The 18,240-nt window shown below is 32.3% G+C and overlaps 1 protein-coding gene across 1 annotated transcript; it reads left to right on the top strand.

Moving 5' to 3' along the window:
• The first annotated feature begins 16,246 nt into the window (after positions 1-16,246).
• LOC147386028 (O-Glycosyl hydrolases family 17 protein) lies at positions 16,247-17,949 on the top strand. The gene has a single exon (XM_086423961.1). It carries the CDS (start codon positions 16,360-16,362, stop codon positions 17,764-17,766), a length of 1,407 nt encoding a protein of 468 aa, XP_086280087.1. The 5' UTR covers positions 16,247-16,359; the 3' UTR covers positions 17,767-17,949.
• Positions 17,950-18,240: the final 291 nt, after the last annotated feature.

Below are 18,240 nucleotides of genomic sequence, written 5' to 3'. Positions count from 1 at the left end.
TTTCCAATAACATGGCACCCCTACTCTCGCCTATTTTGCTCCCCTTTTATATTTTTGATTCCATTTTTTACAAAATTCAGAATCCTTCCCAATTAAGAATCACATGACGAAAGGGAGTAAACCCCAATCCCTAGTTTTACTATTGAGTCAATCCCATGGGGGTTTGGTTGTGATATTACCCCGTCATATAAGTGATTTTGTCACAAAATCACAATATAAATTTATGGATGCCATAATTACAAACTTAGAGCAACTCTACCGCATGATCTATCCCACTATCCATCCCCTTTCAACTGTCATTTTAGGGTGTGGAGGCCAAATAGGGGTCACCAACAAACTGCCCATCCAACAATATTCTTTGGGTCATGAAATTTTCAGGACCCAAAATAAGTTGCTCCACTTGGTTACCCATATTATTTGGAGGGAAAAAATTTCGGCAAGTAAATCAATTTCACATCGTTTGAAATCTAATTGAAATAAAAATATATTAAAATGTTTATGAATAATAATTTTTAGATTGTACAATTAAAGTGCATACCCCATAAATATCTAAAGTAACTATTGATAAGCACTTAATAACCCATAAATGAGTATGGGCATAATTATCACTCATAGAGTTACTCTTATAAGGTAAGTGTGAGGTTCTATGTCTAACCAAACCGGTAATAAGGGTGCGAACAAAAGAGATGTATGTCTCGGGTATAAAAAATTTATGGGGTATAGTACTGAAGTGACCTCAAGATTGTACCTCACATCGCACATCCTGATGTGAAAATGTATAAGAACCATAGATTCTTTTCATCGAGATATGAGTGAAAAAGCATTTATGGTTCCTATACACTTTCACGTCAGGATGTGTGATATGAGGTATAATCTTGAGGTCGTTCCAATCTTTTGAATCCCATAGTTACAAAAATTGAGGAAAAAATATGGAGATTGATCATTTGATAATAAATAAATCAATAATTTAGAAAAATCATCAATTTTTTTTAATATTAATTATTTCTAAAAATTACCAACTTTTGAAAAAAATCAGCAATTTTTTTCTCAATAATAAGGTAACGTTGATCTTCATTGAAATCAAACTAGCTTCCATAAAAATAAAACACTTGCACAACTTTGATTACAAGAAATTAAAACAAAACATACTCGTAGATCTAATTTAATAAGAAGGCACTTGAGCCTTGAAACATATAAAATCACACCATATCTAACTAATAACATTTATGAAATCTGATCTCATCAGGCACTTCGCGAGATGCAAAATCGGACGGTTGTGATCAAGAGAGGAGTCGTCGAGACGTAGAACGAGAGGAGGGAGGGGATTGAGCAACTCTAGAGACAATTAACTGAGAGGTGGTGGAAGATGAGGAAAGAACAGGATCGGGTCGGAATATTTGGATCTCCCATGAGTGGAACCGATCCGAATCACCTGGTAGTCTCATATAAGAAGCCGAAGGTGATTCATTAAACCATGACCGAGTCATCGTAGCCTGTTCACCATTCCTATATTGCAATATTGCTTTATACACCATTGGAATAAGACCCTCCATGTGTGTGTGTGTGAGAGAGAGAGAGAGCTCATTAAAGAAGAAGAGATGGTGGACTAGGTTTAAAAGAAGAGAAGGAAGATGACGTGGACATCCAACTCTCTACGATATGCCACGTGGACGGCTAGATAGATGTCGACGCAATCCACAAGGCTCCTTGAAGGATGTATGAAAGCTCATTTCAAACCATAATCAGTTTTATTTTATAACATTTTTACCAAGTCTCATTGAATAAATATTTTTAAATCTTTTAGTTTGGATTTTTTTAGGGTCAAACTTTGTTGGACACTTGGTGTCCAGCTTATTGCAACTTAGATGTGAGAGAAATACAAGTTGGTACTGATTTCTAAACGAGATGATGGATAACATAATCAAATTTTGCTGTGTCAACAGTCTACCATCCCATAATGTTTCTAGGCAGATCCACAATTTTCAACCGTCGGATGACCTGACTCACGAAAGATAAAAAGACCAATACATGGTTTGATTATGCAAATACGTCTAGAGAAAATAGAAATGAAATTTGAGATATGACATTAGACCATATTATATAGATGAGGCAGATCATATAGTTAAACAATCATCGAGGGATTCTTGAAGATCTATATATAGTATATGGCCTCTCCAGAAAAAGAACGAAATTTTTGCTAATTAGAACTTGAATCTTATCAAATTCTTAGTCTAACATGATCGTCAAAGTATTTGCAAGAGAAGATTCATAAGTAATTCAAAAGAAAAGATATCAAATATATGTGATATTCGATAAAATTAAAAATTGAAGATTAGTTACAGATGAGAGGTTAGGTCGTTGGATTGCATTACTTAAAAATTGGAGTAGAGGACTAATAATACAAAAGAAGGGTTGAGCTTATGAGTGTTAAAGGGTACCCATTTACCTGGAATCAAAATTGAAAACCTAATTCCGATTCCCTTTTTATTATATCTAATTAGAGTCAGATCTAATATGAAACCAAACCGATAAGAATCGGAACCATCAGGTATTATCCAATGATTATCTGGAACCGATTTATTTTGTCATTTATTTTTATATTATACATAATTTAATATTTTCTTGTATTTTAAACTTAACATATATTACATAGAAATTCTTCAATTTTTCATATAAACTAAATATTGAAACTTAAAATAAGTCATCTCTTCATAAAATTTATTACATATAAAGAAGATGAATTTTATTTTTTGAAAAAAAAAAAATTCATTAAATTATAGTTTTAGTAATTTGAAATACTTTTTTCTCATTCAATTCTTGATAACCGGAACCAATGGGTATCTGTGGTTCTTAGTGGTTCCGATTATCAAGAATTGAATTAGAAAAAAATATTTCAAAATCATTATAAATAAATAAATAAAAATCTTTTAAAAAATAACTAAGTATCAACTTAATTATAATTTACTACACGTAGTTCTTGGCGGTTCTTGTTCCACTTATTTTAAAATCGGAATCGACAAGAATCAGAATTTTAAAAAAAAAAAAAAAAATTGTAGTTATGATTTTAATTTTCTTCATAATCAAACCAGAACTGACCCATTAACACCCCTAGTTGAGCTAAAACCTTACATGGGCATCCCTTTTTAGCCACGTTGTATCTTTGGGGTCCATAATGGTTGGATCCCCACTTGATAGAAAGGTAACCAAAGTTTCTTGCAAAAGAAGACAATGGAACCTAGTTGCACCCCAATAACCTTTATAAGGATATGCTCGCTTTTATTCTTGGATGTCAACGTTTCTTTTTTACCTTTTCTTCTGGTTGCGAACATATGCAATATATTAATATTGTGTAAGTTTTAAAACAAAGTTTCTAAACCATCATATATTAACATCTCCAATAGATTAATGTTGACCTCAATGAGGGACACAAGGGGGACATCTTGACGTGGTGGCGCGCACATGCCCGTAGATGTATTTTTTTCGAGATACGACTAAAATGCTTCTACAATATGTGCACGCCATCACGTCAAGGTGTCCCCCGTTGAGGTCACTCTAGCACGACTCTATGCAATATATTACTATTCTAGATCAAGTTTTTTTATTGAAGGGATGATATTATCATCATAGCCTTTATCCAAAAATTTTAAGATTAGTAAAAAGAATCAATTTTTTGTTTCTATTCATTTCTTCTTAGAACACTATCTCCTATTAATTTTTGTTAGCGCCCACTGTGGCTGTCTCCCCTAGAAAAATAGTAAGGTAGTGTTTGTTTGTGCTATTTTTAGTGCTTATTGCTGAAAAAAATTAAATTCAACACTTTTTGTCAAAATAGCGTTTGTTTACTCTATGTTTTCAGCGCTTATTACTGAAAACAAGTGACAAAAATTCAGCACTATTTTGATGCTGAAAAAAAGTACTGAAGCGGTAAGCACTTCGCTTTTTTCGACACGGACAAGTATGCCCTTCATTTTTTTTTTTGCATGGACAAGTATGCCCTTATTCTTAACAGGATATTACATCTTCAAAAATTAATAAACCCACACCATGGCTAAATTATTTTGTCTTATATGAGTTAAAAGTTTTAGAATGAATTGATTTTTGGTGAGAATGATCTCTTCATTTGTATATAATCACCCCACAAATTAATATACTCACACCATGGCTAAATTATTTTGTTTTATATGGGTTAAAGTTTTGGAATAAATTAATTTTTTATGAGGATGATCTCTACAATGAGGAGATTATCTTCACCTAAAATCAGCATATCCTGAAACTTCTAACCCTATCAAAACGAGTTCAAGAACCGTAAATCGTCCATTTTTTTTAAAACTATTTTTGACGAGTTAGAAGTTTCAAAATGGACTGATTTTTGGTATGAATGATCTCTAGACTATATAGACCATCCTCACTAAAAATTTGCTCATTCCAAAAATTTTAACTCATATAAAACAAAAAAAATTGGCTATGGTGTGGGTTGCCCTTATTAATTCATAGAGTGCTTTTATAATTGCACACCCTTCATTTCCATCTAAAATTATTCATCTAAAATTAAGTTCTTTTAATGTTGATTTCAAATTTTGGTGACTTGTATGATATTATTATTTTTAATTTGAAAATTTTGGACTTTTATAAATAGAAATTATTATTTATAAATTGAAGATTTTAGTATTATTTATTATTTAAAAATGAATTGTATTTTAATTTTATAAGAAATAATATATTTTATTGCGTTTAATAACAATTAAGCATTTAAAACATGCAAACAATGTATAATATGATTGTAAGGGTAACAAAGACAATTTATCAGCTTCAGCAATGTGTAACAAACATGATTTTGCATCTAAACAAACAACTTTTTCAACACTTAAATTCAGCACTTACAAGCTTCAGTGCTTAATGCTATTCAGCACTTATTTTTTTCAGTTTAACAAACAGCACCTAAGATTTGATGTTTAATGTATATTAAACAAGGATGCTAGTCAATCTTTAATGTATATTAAACTAGAAAAATACTAGCTTGTCAATCTTTATTTATTCTTTAAGAATATTAAAATATGATATTAGTCACTAACCAAGGATGATTTTTCAAACCCTAAATAAAAAATTAGGGAAAATTATTTAAAGACCCTGGTGTTGAGATTTTTTCGTAAATAGTCCCTAAGTTTTGGGCAATCTCTTAATAGTCCATTTAGAAAAAAATTCTTTTCTTTATAGTCCATGACCTCATCTCACTTGTAGGATGTCTTTGAAATACCCAAACTATCCCTCTCTCATCTTCTTATTCACATAGTTAGGTTTTTCAATAGTGATTGAGATCATTTCTTATGATCTTTGATAATGAATAACGAATGGAAAATGAGATTCTCTTAATTTTAAACATATAGGCATTTTTTTTCCCGATGATTTATAAATAAAAAAATGAAGAAAGAAGTTGAGATTCTAAAATTTTTGATGATTATATTGTAATTTTTATTTGAAATTATGATTTATGTATTTTGGGTATTTCGAGGAGATTTGCCAAATATCAAACTCAAAAAAACGAAAGATCCCTTCAAATTTATAGTGTTGAATTCACCACTTTTTATACTCTATTTCAATATTTTTATTGTCGAACTCACTACATACTGTCAAATTCGACGATTTTTTTTTTTAATGAAAATATTGTTAAACTCAAAAATAATAAAATGTTGAACTACACAATAAAAAGTAGTGAACACGACACTAAGGCTATGTTTGAATTGAGAGAAGTGAAAAAAAAAAAAAAAAATTCAATTTCTCTCCATCATGTTTGGATTGATAGGAGAGAACTTGGAAAATTTTTAGAATTTTAAAATATCTTAAAAGAGATCTGGGGGCAGAGTTGGAATTGTAAAATATTTTGAAAGGTTTTCCCTCCATTTCTCTCATCTTTTCTCCATTTTTGGAGAGAACAAAAACTCTCCTTTTTTTTCCCAATTATTTTCTCTTCTCTCCCCACTTAACAATCCAAATAAAAGAAATAGAGAGAAACTCATTTATTTTCTCTTTTCTCCATTTCTCTCAGTCCAAACAGAGCCTAAGTGGTGAGTTCAACAATACAAATGTTGATCTAGACAATAAAAAGTGGTGAATGCTCCACTATAATGTGAACCAAGTTTTTTATTTTTTCAACTTCGATATTTGGAGAATCTCCTCGAAATACCCAAACTTCAATTATCATAGTTGCAACTTAAAAGTTACAATGTAATTATCAAAATAATTAGAATCTCAATTTTGTTCTTCATTTTTTTTAATTAAACTCTGAAATAAATTAATAAAATGTTTAAATGTTCAAATTTAAGAGAATATCAATTTTCATTCATTATTCATTGTCAAAGATTATCGGAAAGTATCACAATCGTTATTGACAAACCTAACTATGTGAAGAAGATGAGAAAAGGGTAGTTTGGATATTTCGAAGACATTATAATGTGAGATGAGATCCATGGACTATTAAGAAAATAAAAAAAATTATTAAATAGATTATTAAGAGGCCACTGAAAACTTAGGGATTATATAGAGAAAAAAAATCCCTCCAACAAGGTCCTCAAGTAATTTTTCCTAAAAATTATAAATAGAAATAGGTCAACATTGGAGAAGAGATACATTTTATTTTTAAAACTGATATAAAATAGTTTAGAACAACAAAGTCTAAGTCTTATCCAAAAGATTCGGATTGGATAAACAAACCATGCATGCTCCTCCTCCCGACCTTATTTTAATTTATAGTAAAAAAATTTCTTCAATAAATTCGTTTATAACCTATTCAGCATCATCTTTAACCTTTCATTGACGACCCTCATTCTTTAATTCACAAATTCATCTTCTTCAACTCCCCAAAAATCTTTTCTTGTTCTCGAGGTTTGAAATTTTAAGAAGAACAAATCTTAAGGTTAAAGAGGGTAAAAATTATTTTTACCTAGAACTTGAAGACTAGGTTTTGGGGGAGAAAAATCAATGAGTTTCAATTCGAGATGAAAGATAAGGGCAATTACATCATTCTCTGTTAGCCTATCAAAGAAGACCAAGGTCAAGAAATATATCATAGGTATTTCCATGTCAAATATTGGCTAAAACCCTGAGGGGTATAGCAAAAGAGAAATCCTATTCTTACTAAGATAGTGACGAAAATTTGCCTTACTAAACCTTAACAACCGTCAAAAAAGGCCTCGGGATGCATAAAATAATATCTCAATATTTGTTATGAATCTCAATGACTTTTTTACAACAAATCTCGAGGCCTTTTCCTAACTATCTTAGTAAGGCTAGTTGGACTCATAGCAAAATGCATGTCTTTAGTCCATGGGAGCGGATCCTCAATAGTACCAATCATAATGAAAAACACAATTTAATACAACAGCCATGTTTCGATCATGACTTCGGATCAGATTTGAAAAAAGACAAAATTCAAAAACACATATTTTTCAGCATGGTGAGGTGGATTTCAAATGAACAAATGAACGGTCACTATAGCGTGAAAATTTCACGAATGGATTTTGATCTTTATACACGTGGCATTCTATCAACCGAACAACGGGACGCTCCCTAGTCCATCTAATCAGTGTGGGCTCCACCTTGGAGTTCTCTCTTGTTCTGCATGAAGATTGGTCCACGTGGCACACTTATCGCCAAGAACATCCAATGCATTGCTAGCCGACGCATCGTGGGTATCTCAGAAAATTAAAAATTGATAAGTTAAAACCTATGTTAAGGAATTTTGCAAATCCACTTGACCTTAGATGAAGTCATTGCTTACGCCATCAATTGATCATCAACGTGCATAGCTGTGTTACTTTGCTAGTGTTAGAAAAACTATTAGAAAATTTAATTTATGACCTAAAAGGATTCGATAAAAGAATTTTTTTTTAGGATTTTAAAGTTTAAATTAAATTGCAGTATACAAAAGGTCAACGAATAAATGTCTTCAGGATACAGAAAAATTTACACTCAAATTATTAAATCGGAATATGTATAATCTGATTTAATCTAGAACACTTAAAAAATTAGAAATTAATGATATTAAATACTTAAACTTAGAAAAGAAAAACATAAAAAATTTCAATGAAGAAATTTGATTTCTAATTAACTTTGTATAATCATTTTGGTGTCGTTGACTAAGAGTCATGACTTAATGTATCTTAGTTTAATAGTTGTTGGATTGTGTCTGATCTGAATCTAACAAATCAAATCGTATCTTATTGAAGATATGTGTCTCACGCTTTTTAATCAATAACTATTAATTGAATCAGTGTGATCCAATAGTTCTGATCGCGTCCGATTGGTTGCCACTTGATCTAATGAATTCGATCAACCCTGATCGATTTGATCGAATACCAATTATGAATCAACACACCTGATCGATTCTGATAAGGTACTTACTTGATCCAACGCACTTAATCGTTCCCAATCAAGTATTATTTTGATCCATCGTATCTGATTGAACCAACTATCCCACTCCTTGTGTTACAAACCAAAAATTACTTCTGTGATATTTTTAATCGAATATTTATGCTAATTGAAGGGGCTGAAATACCTACAAATGAGCCAAATATTCTTAACTTTTGGAGCCCAAAAAATTATTTTAGGCCTTATAGATCCGAAGGGCCATGAGACACCATTGTCGAAACCTTATTTTATTAAATCAATATTTGAAAAATTATATTGGACCAATAGTCTGATTTTTTTTCTATATGAAACTACTATCCATGCCTCTTAGAGCACCCGACTAATTCTTGAGGAACACCATTGGCGAATTTCGTTTTAGGATAATGCTTTGTGCACGTCTCAACCAATTTTTTTAGGTAATAATTTTCTATTATATTCATTTTGAAAATCATGAATTTTTCAATCTTCTTCTCTCTCTATCCATAAGAAATCAATACTTAGTAGATAACATTAATCTCTAAGGGTGGTCTACTAGGGGGGCACATGCAGGTCCCTCCTCCCTCCACGCACAAAGTAATTTCTGGGATAAATCTCTGCGAGTGGTTCCTAAGAAGGGGTGGGGGGTGGGGGGTGGGATTTGAACTCAAAACCTCCATTTCTTGAGACGTGATCTTGGCCATCTCACCAACCCTTTGATAGTTATGATCCAATCGATTTTGTTCAATTAGAATAAGGATTTCTTGAAGACGCATTCGTTTTTATCATCCAACTATTAAGCCCATTGAATTGCCTGTTTTATAGTATTATTTCATTATAAGTTTTTCAAAATATTATAATTTTAAAGTATAGTCAACTTCAATATATAAATTGAAATCACTCCAACCAAATGAAGAGTCCAACCCTAATTGAACCAATTTGAAAATTTTCTGCTCCAATCAACACCAATTAATTTAATTTGTAGAAGGTTGAATTAAATAATCCATTTCTTGATTGTATGGACCTGTTTAAGCCTATTTCATAATTGACTCTAGATCAAGTGGACATGATCGATTATTCTATAGGTATCATTATTGTATTTTGTTGTACAAGGAACTGGACACCAAGAAGTTCGGGGTGACAATTTTTTTTATATTTTTATAGACACTATTTCATGATTATTTTGTCATGGGCAAATATGGTTATTTTCCAAAGGACAAAAAATTGTGATAAAAAGGTGATAGTTACTTTTTGGATTAAGAAATATACATTCTTGTGAGGGTTGTAATCATTCTCAAATATATTAAAGACTCTCTCTCATAGCTTATTCTATGGACATAGACATAGTCGATTGTAAAGTTTTGATCTCTTTGTTATTTTATAATATTCATTATATGCAACACTAGATCCAAGAATCTGCTCTCACACACACACACACACAAAAAAAAAAAAAAAAGCCATTCCAACTAATCAACAATTTGAGCCTTGAGAATATCAAACCATGTGCTTCTATGCAACACTAGATCCAAGAATCTGCTCTCACACACACACAAAAAAAAAAAAAAAGCCATTCCAACTAATCAACAATTTGAGCCTTGAGAATATCAAACCATGTGCTTCTGGAGATGTTCTCACCCATAGATTAAACAATCTGATCAAATGGTGATAGGATAACACATCATCAAAGTTTTTAATGATATGGATTCTGTTTGGATACAAAGTAGAAAATAACTGTGAAAGAACGTAGTTTTGAAGGAAAAAACTTTTAAAAGTAGAAAGTAGTGTTATTTTACTTTTTTAAAAGTTTAAATTAGATTTTTAACTCTTCAGAAGTTTTTTTTTTTTTTTTTTTGTGTAAATTAGGCCAAACAAGCGCTCTAATTTTTTAAAGGAAAAAAAAATTACTTTTTGAAGTGTTTTCAAAAGGCTAGGCTTGTTTGAAAGAAAGAAGAGAAGATCGTCTTAGAAATGAGATTTCTGGATTATTAGTTCAGGCTTTTTCTGTAGACCAATGGATTTTCCTTAAAATAATGCACCTGGAGCCGGGCAAATTTACATTGAGGAGCAACGAGGGTACTTGTCCCTACAAGAACTTTTAAAAATTATAAGACACATCTCATTTTCAGAAAATGAATTTGCTTATTATGTTACTAAAATAAAATTAAACTTATTCAGTATCATATCACATATGCAAATAAAAGAAAGGGGGGGGGGGGGTAAAAAGAGAACTTCTATTGCTACACCAAATTTTGCTAACACCTCCCCAAGATGTGTGTTAATTCTTTAGTTATTTACACATAAATTGGATTGATATTAGAAAAAGTTGGTGTGGCTGTAGAATTTCTCTAAAAAAACTAAAAGGGCGAGTTAGCATTCTATGTGTTGAATATGGTAAAATCTCGATTTTGATACACTCTTCATTTTATTCCCCAAAACATATTTTTCCAGTAAATTCGTCATTTTTATGATCAACAAATGTATTGATAAAATACCAACGAACTCATTATTACCTGCGGTCTTACCAGTAATTTATCAATGAATTGGTTAAAAAAATATGTTTTGGAAATTAAAATGAATAGTGTTCTGGAAACGGAACATTGTCATACGTTAGGCATGTTTTGGGAAATATTTCCAAAAGAAAAAAAAAGCAAAAGCAAAGAGATCGTTTGCACATAAAGATTGGGAAAATTACTTAAAGGACCCTCGCGGTAGGGTTTCTTTCTAAATAGTCCCTAAGTTTGGCACGATAGCTTGATAGGGCATTTAGTAAACTTTTTCTTTCGTAATGATCCCTCGTTTCTAGTGATCTCCCCTCTTTTTTATTTACTGTCGAGTTCTCCACTTTTTATTTACTGTTGAACTCGACACTGGTAAAACCCACCAATTTTTTTATTATTTTCGAGTTTTTATGACTAAAATACATGGAAAGATCAACTAAAAACTTGAGATAATAACTTATTTAGATGATTTCAACCCAAAAGAATCGTTCTTGATCAATTTTCATCCAAAAACTAAAAAAAAAAGTGAAAAACCCCTAGTTTTTTTTACATACATCTTCAAAATATTTAAAAAATCCCTTGAAAATGACTTCTTCTTTCTTAAATCTTTTTCGGCAGAATGGATTCTTCGAAACTCGATTGAGATGTAAAAAATCTAATTTTTGGATGAAAACGATGATTTCAAATGGTTAGGACGTTCAATTATGAGAAATGTGGGAGATGAGGTCCAAGGACTATTTAGAAAGAAAACAATTTACTAAATGTTCTGTCAAGCTACCATCTAAAACTTATTAAATACTATTTCAAAAGAAATCCTTCCACGAGGGTCCTTCAAGTAATTTTCCCTTGTTGTTTCGAATTTTATGTGCCAATCTTGTAAAGGAATGTAGTCATAAAATAAAAATAAATAAAAACAAGACTATCATAACACAAAATTTACATGGCTCAACTGGGTGGAAAAAACTTTGAAGCAAGCAGCCCGCTTCAAAATTTTGAAGAAAACCTCTCCATTAAATTACACGTGGTATTTTCAAGGAGGCATTTCAAATTTTGATGGAATTGTAAGAGCGTGAAATAAATTCAAAATACCACGTGTCTTGTATCGAGGAGGGTTCCTTCAAATTTCGGACTCCAACAGGATTGTATATTTTTCAATGACAATGATGAGATCCTATTTTCTTAAAAATTATAAATATAAAATTTCTCACTTTCTCTCATAAAAACTTAAAAACCCTCGTGGAAGCCCTAAAATGACTTTCCTATGACAATCGTACAAAAAGATGAAATTGCCCGTTGGAAAGAAGTAACCTCAACAAAAGTTGGACCTGCAATATCAGCTCCTTGCTATTCGATGCGTACATCCAATATAAAATTACCTCCAATAGAAGATAAGGCACAAAAAATAAAGTCCGAAGCTTCTGATCATATGCACCTTAGGTGGAGAATTGAAACCCTCTTCCCACACCTCAACAAATGCCACCTAAACCACAATCCAAGGAAATTTTGAAAAAGAGAGATTTTAGGCGTTAATTCTCAGAAAATGTTGAAGTAACATTGAAATTGACATTGTATTCGATATAGTTGTCATGGATATGTCTATAGAACCATAGATGTTTTTCCTCGAGATACGAGTGAAAAGCATCTATGATTTTGTGGATACCAATAACCCAAACGATGTCAATTTCAATGTTATTCTAGTATGACTCTTAATTCTTTTAGTTATGATGATCTGATTACCCCACGTGGCATACTCAATCGACTATCTGACGTGACAAGTTTAGGAATCATAGATCTGCACTCCTTGGGATACATGATTCCCTCGAGGTACATTTTTTATGAGGAAGTGCAGCCGTGTATCCCAAGGAGCGCAGATCTGTTGTTCCCAAACTTGTCATGTCACAGTAGTCAATTGAGTTTGCCACGTGGGGTAGTCAAATGATCACAATTCTAATTCTTTAGATTATGGCTTACGTCGCATTTGCTTAAGTGTGATTTAATCCGTTAGGTTTTCTAACGACGATTGCGATTATTTCCAAAGATCTTTGATCATGAATGACAAATGGGGAATGATATTCTTTTACTTTTGAACATTTAGACTCATTTTTTTATTTTTTATTTTATTTTTATGTTTCATTACAAAAATGAAGAACGAGGTTGAGATTCAAATTTTTTTAATGATTAACTTGTAATTTTTTATTTGCAACTATGATTTATGCATTTTGGGTATTTCAAGGAGATTTACCTAGTATAGAACTCAAAAAATGAAGAAAAAAAGAGTATTAATTCACATTTATAGCGTCAAGTTCACCACTTTTGATTGTCTAGTTCACCATTTAATTACTATCAAGTTCGACGGTTTTTTTCTTTTGAATATCGTCGAACTTGACGATAATTAAATGTTAAACTGAAAAATAAAAAGTGGTGAACTCAACACTAAGTGGTGAGTTCAATAATAAAAATATTGAACTATAAAATAAGAAGTGATGAACTCGACGCTATAATATGAACCAATCTTTTATTTTTTTCGTTTTTGCAACTTCAATACTTGGTAAATCTCCTTGAAATACCCAAAATGTATAAATCATGGTTGCAAATCAAAAGTTACGATGTAATCATAAAATTTTTTAAAATCTCAATTTCGGTCTTCATTTTTCTTAATGAAACATCAACATAAATAAAAATAGATGAGTCTAAAGGTTCAAAAGTAAGAAAATATCATTCTCCATTCATCATTCATGATAAAAGATCATAAAAAATGATCGCAATCACCGTTGAAAAACCTAATTATGTGAAGAACCTGATAAAATGGTAATTTGGGTATTTCAAAACATTATACATGTGAGATGAGGTCCAAGGACTATTAAGAAGAGAAAAGTTTACTAAATAAACTATTAAAAGACCATCCAAAACTTAGGGACTATTTAGAAAAAAAAAAAATTCCCTCCATAACGGTCCTTTCAATAATTTCCCATATTAAATCACAAAATTCAACAATCAAGAAACCTTCAAATAAATATCAATCGGATATGTATTACCAGGATACATGTGAAATCTTGACCATTGGATGTTGCACTTACACCATTGGGTTCGTGTGTTATTTCTTGAATCAACAAACCCAACCCTTTGTACAAATATCACATTAAACTCTAATTTTTCACTCACCAATCTTTTGATGTGTTGGTTACAAGACTCCAATTTTTGTATCCAAAATCATGTTAAACTTGCATGATTGGTAGTCAAAGTTTTGTCATTCAACATTATTGCTAATTAGGGTTCAGATATGTATAATCGTAATCATTAATCAGCATTATCATTATTGAAGTCTTATCCCAAAGATTTGAGGTTGACTAAACAATTTATTAGAAATGTGTTTATGTCTGCTTTCACTATCTAAAATCTCCATACACCTTATGTGCAACAATATTAAGATTTCATTTCAAACTCAATACTTCAACACAAACCCTACCCATAATAAATGTAGAGAAGAAGCTCAAGACTATCATCTTCAGTCCCTATAACACATTTTGACGGTTGAGATAGAGCCACCTCAACAAAATACTGAGATCCCATCGTATAAAAATTGGATTTCAGACTCAGAAAAGTTATTAAAGAAATATTTGATCTAGGTCATGATCCATAGATGGTTGAGGTGTTAGTTTTAAACCAACATGACATCCTCTCTGATGAAAAGAGTGCTACATGGAGCTATTGCTCCCATTGTTAACAACCCTATATTTGGGAAGGGTTATGACCTGAATTTTTTGGTTAGTAATAAACCTAGATTGAATTATTGATGAGGTTTGGGCATCAGAACAAGGTTGGACTAATCGTGGTCCACTCGACCATTCTTGGTTACCTTCTTCGGAAACCTTTATTCTTTAATGTTATAAGGAGAAAACGTGGAATACAGGGTTGTTGACACCAAGAATACCTCCGAAATATATTTAAATTTATTAATTATTAGAGTACTTTTGATCAAAAGGAATAAAATTGCAAATCATAATTCTCTAATCAAGTTAGTTCATTTGTTGAAATTGCAAAACATCATTTAAATCTTAAGAACTCGTTTGGGTACACATAAAAAAGTTACCTTTTACTTTTAAAAGTTAAAAAAAATTTGTTTGAATTTATTTTTTAAAATTATATTACAAAAGTAAAAATCTATTACTTTTTAAAATAATAAAAGAAAACTTCTTTTTTACTTTCTTACAATTACTTTCTCGTAAAACTACTCTCTACTTTTTATCTAAAGGGACTCTTAATGTTATAATGAGATAAGGGTTGATGAAAGGTTAATTTATTGAAATTAAAAAATATACATTTTTTATTCTCAATACTATGTAAAATTAGGGTTTGAATGTGTGATATCTATTAAAATAATTATTTTTATTTATGATAAAATTCCAATCTTACACCTGCCACCCACTAGTTTCCTTAATAAATATCTATTATATCTACTTAAAAAAATTTGTTTAAATTTATTTTTGAAAACTATTTTACAAAAGAAAAAATCTGAACTTTTAAAAAAATAAAAGAAAACTTCTTTTTTACTTTCTCAAAATAACTTTCTCGTAAAACTACTTTCTTCCCATTACTTACTTTCTACATTTTTTTTTTTTCTAAACTGACTCTTAATGTTATAATGAGATAAGGGTTGATGAAAGGTTAATTTATTGAAATTAAAAAAATATACATTTTTAAATTTCAATACTATGTAGAAATGGGGTTTGAATGTGTGATATCTATTTAAAATAATTATTTTTATTTATGATAAAATTCCAATCTTACCCCTGCCACCCCACTAGTTTCCTTAATAAATATCTATTATATCTTCTTAAAAATGTAAAATATCTTTAATTTCCAAGATTCTTATTCTTCTTCTTTCCCTTTTTACTGTTCCCTTTATTTAAAGATTCTTATTTTCTTCTTTGTTACTCTTTTACTTCCTAATTTTTTCTCCGAAATTTCTCCTTGTTTCGTATAAGGAACGCAACTGCCTGTCTGACAATTCTCCCACGTGTCATCGTCTAATTGGTTGTCTTTCAAGCTTTTTTATTGCTAGATACGAATATTTATCCAACTCCCGAAACCTTTCCAACACTCCTTTTTCCCTTCTCTTTAAAAAACATTTTTCCCAATCTTCGATCAAAATTAAGCTCTGATTGGTGATTTTTATTTTAAGAAGACTTTATTACGATGGGCCCCACGTCTCCAACGGAATGATTTTCCAACCAGCACAGGCCCACCAAATTACACGCTAACCATTTATGGCATTGTGGGCCCAAAGAAGTATGCCACGTGGAATTAGTAAAATAATTAAGTCCACGCCTAATCATTAGGGTTTATATCGTTCTCTCTCACGTCTCTCCCTCAGATAAAGACTTCGAGCTCACCTAAAATCCTCACAAGTCTACTAACAGAGACTCCACCTGTTGTGATCTGTGAGACCAAAACACCTAAAAAGAGCTAAAAAAACAGAGAAATGGAGCTAAAGATGAATCTTTTAACTCTGTTTCTCATCTCCATCTTCCATTTCTCCAGTGCAGATATCTCCAGCAAGATTGGCATCAACTATGGTCAGCTGGGCAACAATCTCCCCTCACCCTCTCAATCCGTGCAACTCATCCAAACCCTCAAAGCCGCACGTGTGAAGATCTACGATGCAAACCCAGAAATCCTAAAATCCCTCTCTGGAACCGATCTTCAAGTCTCGATCATGGTCCCTAACCAAATAATCTCCAACATCTCTTCGAATCAGACCCTCGCAGACGAATGGGTTCGAACAAATGTCCTTCCTTTCTACCCTAAAACCAAGATTCGGTATCTCCTTGTTGGGAACGAGATTCTCAGCTCCTTCTCTGATCAAGATAAGCAAATCTGGTTCGATCTCGTCCCCGCGATGCGCAGAATCAAGCGATCTCTCAAGAATTTCGACAGTCGAAAGATCAAAGTTGGAACCCCACTCGCCATGGACGTCCTTGAATCGTCTTTCCCACCTTCAAACGGAACGTTTCGGTCCGATATTGCTGTACCGGTTATAAAACCTCTGTTACAGTTCTTGAACCGGAGTAAATCGTTTTTCTTTCTCGATGTCTATCCTTACTTCCCATGGTCCTCAAATCCCTCACAAATCAACCTCGATTACGTACTTTTTAAAGGCGGGAATGTAACGTACACTGACCCTGTTAGCGGCTTAACCTACACCAACTTCCTCGATCAGATGCTCGACTCTGTCTTTTTCGCCATGACCAAGCTAGGATTCGCTAACGTACGCCTGTTCATCGCCGAAACGGGATGGCCCACAGCTGGAGATGTTGACCAAATCGGTGCAAATATTTACAACGCTGCAACATACAATCGCAATCTCGTCCGTAAAATTACATCTAAACCGCCTGTTGGGACTCCGGCTCGACCGGGAATCGTAATTCCGACTTTTATCTTCGCTTTGTACAACGAGAACCAGAAGCCTGGACCAACAACGGAACGGAATTGGGGATTATTGTATCCTAACGGAACGGACGTTTACGAGATCGATCTGACAGGAAAACGGTCAGATTCTGACTACAAGCCGCTGCCAAAGCCGACTAATAACGAGCCGTATAAGGGGAAAGTATGGTGTGTGGTGGCCCAAGAGGTGAAGAATGTTACGGAGTTAGGAAATGCCATGTCGTACGCATGTGGTCAGGGTACTGGCACGTGCGATGCGATTCAACCCAAGAAGGAGTGTTACAAACCCGATTCGTTGGTTTCGCATGCGAGTTACGCTTTTGATTCGTATTGGGCGCAGTTTAAGAGTTTGGGTGGGACTTGCTACTTTAATGGGCTCGCTGTTCAAACCATCAAAGACCCGAGTCATGGATCTTGCAAGTATCCAAGTGTGATTTTTTGAGGATGAGTGATAGAAAAAAGAACCATTAATGATCCAACATCCTAATTTTGTTTGGGCTTTTTTTCCCCCATTAGTTTCTTTAGTTGATTTTAAGATGAATATCAAATAACATCATTTAGTTGACAATCTTTCAATGTTATTTGCAAGAACATTGTGTTATGTAGTAAATTTTTTTTTTTGGAATTTGGTCTACTTTCTATTTTTCTTAGACAATGTGTTCTCTAATAGTTTAATTGGATTGACATAGTTGTTATTGAATGACAAATTGAAATACCTTATAGGCTCTTAGTTCCAAACTTAAGAGGATAACAAACTAGCTACGGTATTGGGTCCTTTGCACCATTGAAAGATACAAATTTGAGTCAAAAAATTTGTGGGGGGCTTTGTGAATAAGGGACAGTTTGAGTGGGATCCCATGATTTAACTTATGACTAATTGAGCACTATTATCACATGACCTTCAATCTCCTTCCCA

Source organism: Akebia trifoliata, chromosome 14 (genome assembly GCF_017979445.1).
Source record: "Akebia trifoliata isolate Shusen 1 chromosome 14, ASM1797944v1, whole genome shotgun sequence".
Lineage (NCBI taxonomy): Eukaryota > Viridiplantae > Streptophyta > Magnoliopsida > Ranunculales > Lardizabalaceae > Akebia > Akebia trifoliata.
The sequence above is the reverse complement of the archived record's forward strand: the minus strand, read 5'-3'. Positions and strand labels throughout refer to the sequence as shown.

Coding starts and splice junctions, on each gene's coding strand:
- LOC147386028 (XM_086423961.1), top strand. CDS start 16,360: ATGGAGCTAAAGATGAATCTTTTAACTCTGTTTCTCATCTCCATCTTC.